This window comes from Oncorhynchus gorbuscha, linkage group LG02 (assembly GCF_021184085.1).
Source record: "Oncorhynchus gorbuscha isolate QuinsamMale2020 ecotype Even-year linkage group LG02, OgorEven_v1.0, whole genome shotgun sequence".
NCBI lineage: Eukaryota > Metazoa > Chordata > Actinopteri > Salmoniformes > Salmonidae > Oncorhynchus > Oncorhynchus gorbuscha.
In genome coordinates, this window is record NC_060174.1 from 74,243,042 (window position 1) to 74,247,798 (window position 4,757).

At 40.1% G+C, this 4,757-nt stretch overlaps 1 protein-coding gene across 1 annotated transcript; it reads left to right on the forward strand.

The window, feature by feature from the left end:
• On the forward strand, positions 1-2,289 carry epd (ependymin). Its single transcript, XM_046321174.1, has 6 exons — positions 1-189; positions 393-424; positions 657-797; positions 976-1,162; positions 1,310-1,394; positions 1,729-2,289. The coding sequence occupies exons 1-6, from the start codon at positions 102-104 to the stop codon at positions 1,859-1,861; spliced, it is 666 nt and encodes a 221-aa protein (XP_046177130.1). The 5' UTR covers positions 1-101; the 3' UTR covers positions 1,862-2,289.
• Positions 2,290-4,757: the final 2,468 nt, after the last annotated feature.

The following is a 4,757-nucleotide window of genomic DNA, read 5'->3' on the forward strand; positions in this document are numbered from 1 at the left end:
TCCATCCATCCTGTCACAGTACCTGGAACCACTTGGAGACGTGATCATCCTTTCTGAGTTGTGCAGTTTGAGTGTTAACCTCAGTCTCCCTCCACGAGAAGATGCAGGCCTTTGCCGTCGCTGCCCTCTCCATCTGGCTGTGTCTGGGTGCCACCACCCTGGCAGAGTCCCACGGCCCACAGCACTGCAGTAAGGATCATCTGCTTTATATCTTGTTGAGGCTCATGTTTGCTGTGCACTGTGTGGAAAACTGCTGTTACTTGCATGACTATTTTGTTAATATTGTCAAGGTTTATCAAATCAACAGTCTCTTCTAACTTAAAGTATACCTATATGTCTACACATGATCTCTGATTTTGAAAATCTGTCTAACTGCCGACTTTGTCTTTTAGCATCACCTAATATGACTGGGGTCCTGACTGTGGTGAGTAGCCCTCTTGTCCATGAACCATTATCAATAATTCTAGGACACTGTGTGGCTATATTGCATTATTTCTAAACCAAACCAGACTCTCAGTTCAGGCAACCCTGTTTTTATCCACTGATGTTTTCTCCTAAAAACAACTATATTGGCACAGTTGGCTTAGTTTTTGCAGGTACAGAATTGGGTCATATTAATCTCTCTATATATCGTTATCTCTCTCTTGATTAAACAGCTGGCCCTTACAGGAGGTGAAATCAAGGCAACTGGACATTACAGCTATGACTCGACGGACAAGAAGATACGTTTCACTGAAAGTGAGATGCACCTCAACAAGACTGAACATCTGGAGGACTACCTGATGCTATTTGAAGAGGTAACACTGACAACTGACAGAAACATATAAGGCAAGATTTCAACCCAATTGTAATTCAGAATAGCTGCTTTATAACGTCACATGGCCTACATAACAGTTGCATAACCCACTTGTTACTATGGTTATGACACAGCATCATCATAACCGAGTCTTCTTCCTTCTCATCCGTCTCTCTCAGGGGGTCTTCTATGACATTGACATGAAGAACCAGTCCTGTAAGAAGATGTCTCTGCACTCTCATGCTCACGCTCTGGAACTTCCCGCTGGTGCAGCCCATCAGGTTGAGCTGTTTTTGGGGAGTGACACTGTTCAGGAGGAGAACATCAAAGTGAACATATGGACGGGATCCGTGCCAGAGACTAAGGGTGAGTATGATACACATTAGGAGTCAACCTGTCAATGTGATTTTTATTAATGAAGTATAATGTTGGATGGCAATGGTGTAAACATGGGTTTATATAGTGAAGCTATTAGGATGTATCAAAGCATCTGTCTGTCTGCCTGATCTCCAGGCCAGTATTTTTTGTCTACTACTGTGGGAGAATGTCTACCACTCAGCACTTTCTACTCAACTGATTCCATGACACTCCTCTTCAGGTGAGTAGCATACTTTTAATTTGTTTAATGCAGCTGTAGGGTCACTGAAACCTTCTTGTGCAATGGATAATAGCTGCTACTATCTGCCTATACTTTGGTATATCATAGTACTAGATGCATTTGAGAAATGTTTGACATTTAGTTCTGTATGGTCTCCCACGGGAGAAACCAACGTCTTGACGTAGACCTAGAGAAAATGTCCTATTGGGCCGAAGATGACACTGATTTTGAAGTTGCAGGCAGGGCTACTATATCACGAGACAATGAGCCTGACTCATGTCCGCTACACTTGCATGCCCAAAAAGTTCATGCTATTTTTCTCTTCTTCTCACAGCAATTCCGAAGTGGTCACTGAGGTGAAAGCCCCTGAAGTATTCAATCTGCCGTCTTTCTGTGAGGGTGTGGAGCTGGAGGAGGCTCCTGAGGGCCAGAAGAATGACTTCTTTAGTCTGTTCAACAGTGTCTAAGACAGTGACACCAGGACCTCCAGCCCCAACCAACCAAGAGTGTGGCCAGCTAATCCTCCTAGTTGTTTCTCTCCCTCTCATAACTACATTTGAGTGTTTCATTGCAAATTATTCTCTTCTGTTAGACCAGATATATATCATAATATACTTTCTTTGATTATTCCTCTTTGAAGACATTGCATAAAGATTAATCAGATGAAAAAAGGAAAGTTAATGTTAAGTTGTCATGTTAATGTAATCTCTACGTTTGAACGGGATATAAGGGGATATAACGTTTGTAATTTACACTATTAATCTGTCACTTAAAGTTGCTAATGCGTAGGAGGTCTGCATAGGCAAATGAGATAATAAAAACTCAACATCTTTTCGGGTCTCCAAATGTATTTTTTTTTCAAGCACATTAAATAACTCAAGCTCTCTCTCTGAAACTCTTTTGTCTGTCAGTATTTTGGGGGGTAGGTTTACACAAATGTATTTCACATTTACACACAAGGTCACTCGTGGCCTGCAGTAAATGGGATTTCAAAGAACTTTCAAACTATTTCTGGTTAATAGAGAAGGATGGATACTGGAAAAAGTGATGCAGTCACAAAACCCAAAACAAGCACAGAGACAGTAAACCTTATCTGGGGTGAGTTTCTGAGGGAGCCCAGCTACTGCCCGTGGTGCTGCACATGCCGTGCTGGGTCTTGGATATTCCAACACACTGGGGCCCTTCAAACATTCTGAAACTTGTACCTGCCCATCAACACCATCACACGAGTCGCTGCATGGCAACAGTTGCAGCAGTGGGAAAAACACTATAGAGCATATAAGGCAGTGGCCCTAGGCGAGACACTAGCAGTCTGTCACTGCTATTCCATTGTTAAAAGATTGCCTCAAATTCAACTCTGGACATTGAAGCCAGTGCCACTGCTTTTTTTCATTGATCCCCTCTAAATCAGTCCCTCTAAATCAGTGACTGCTTTAGACCTGGGACACCAGGTGTATGCAATTAATTATCAGTGGAACAGAAACCCAGCAGGCTCCAGACCTCGTAGGTTAGAATTGATTACCCCTGCTATAGGCAGTGCATGTTGAGACGGGTCACTTGTCGATGGCTCCTTTGCCGGTAGCCCATCCGTGCAAGTCTAGACCATGGCTGTGTTCGAATACCCATACTAACATACTGTATACTACATACTTAATGAGTATATACTATATACTATTAGTTCATTTTAGTGTACTGTAACGGTATCCTTTCATTTGAGCATACTAGTGCTATGCCTGTTGTTATGCCTGTCTACTGGAAGTCGATACTGTTGCTATGCTACCTCTTGCTAGATCGTTAGCATAAATAAAATATCAAAAATAGATTGTTAGCGTAACAAATTACTAGCTAGACATTGTATGACTTCGGGTGTGTTCGTAAATTTAATCTGGAGTGCCAGAGTACGCTCATATGTTCAGAGCGGTGTCATATTGTCCATTCTAAATTCTGAGGGTTGCCCACACTGGCTGATCCGAGCATTCTGACCATCACAATGGTAGTCAAGCACACAAGCTTATTGGCTATCTACTTCAGACACAGATGGGAGAACATCTCACTCTGACCATTATATTCGCCCGAGCAGAGCTGGTTAAGCTGTTTTCATGTTATCCAGAGGGTTGGTGACTGTAACTGTGCTGCTGGCAACAATTTAATTATGTTTTTTTTGCCGACATTTACTGACACCGGCCATATGCCTAGTTCATTTAAAATATATATATATTCAATGGGTGTTGATCGTTCATAAATGCATCCGTTATTCTGCGCTGTGTGGAACACAGACGAGTATGCTCTGAAATCGGAGTAGATAGCCAGTGCGAATTTATGTCCATTGAGAACGCACAACTATACCACTTAACTAAGAATGACGTGAATAATCAAGTCAATAAACGTTGGGTAGTTAGATAGATAGTATATTGTTAATATACTGGCAAGTTCGATTTATTAGTAGCCAACTAAGGAGGTTACGTTAGCTAACATACTACTGCTGTAATTATATGCCATGCGGTTCTTACGGATAGCGTAGGCAACACATTGTCAGCCAACATAAGGTGTAGCATAACTTATTTTAAAAGTTTTTAATTTCTTAATTAGCTCAACATTTTCTTAACCTGTGTCATAATTAGTTAATGCAATGAACATGCATCCGCTGTAGTCGGATTTCGCTGCATATTTCCGCCATTCTCTTTAAATCTGAAAGCGTTGTGAAGCCACGCCCATTTAGGGAGAATTGCATTATGGGCCAAAAAAGCACGGAAATAGTGTCCACTGCTTGTATTTTTTTATTTTTTATTAAACATTTAGAATTTTTTATATTATTAACAACAACTCAATACAGAAAGTACATGAGGGAACACAAGTATATATATATATATTATATACAATGGACAATCGAGCTAGGGGGTACAATATCACATTACAATTTCACAAGGACCTTAAGGGACATACATACACTTATAATTGTAACAGCTTTTTTGTTAGTAGAGTATTTAATTGTCTTAAAATACAGTTCAATTACTTTTTGTAGGATAAGAAAATGTGTTTTTTTTGCTTGTAAATTTACATTTGTGTATATGAAATTTAGCCAAAAGAATAATGAAATGAATTACATTAAAATGATTCAGCTTAATTCTATCGTATGTTTTTTTTTTTTATCCAAGCAGTACATCTCTCCACAATAGTGTAAAATCTTCATAAATGTGTTCAATTATAAATCTACTGACGTCTTGTCACAGTTTTCTAACATGAATACAATGCGCAAAAAGATGCAACACTATTTCTGGGTGGTCATTACAAAAGGAGCACTGCTTGTATACTTCGTATTTTCGAGAATGTAGTACGACATCCGGGAACTTTTGGTATACTAAC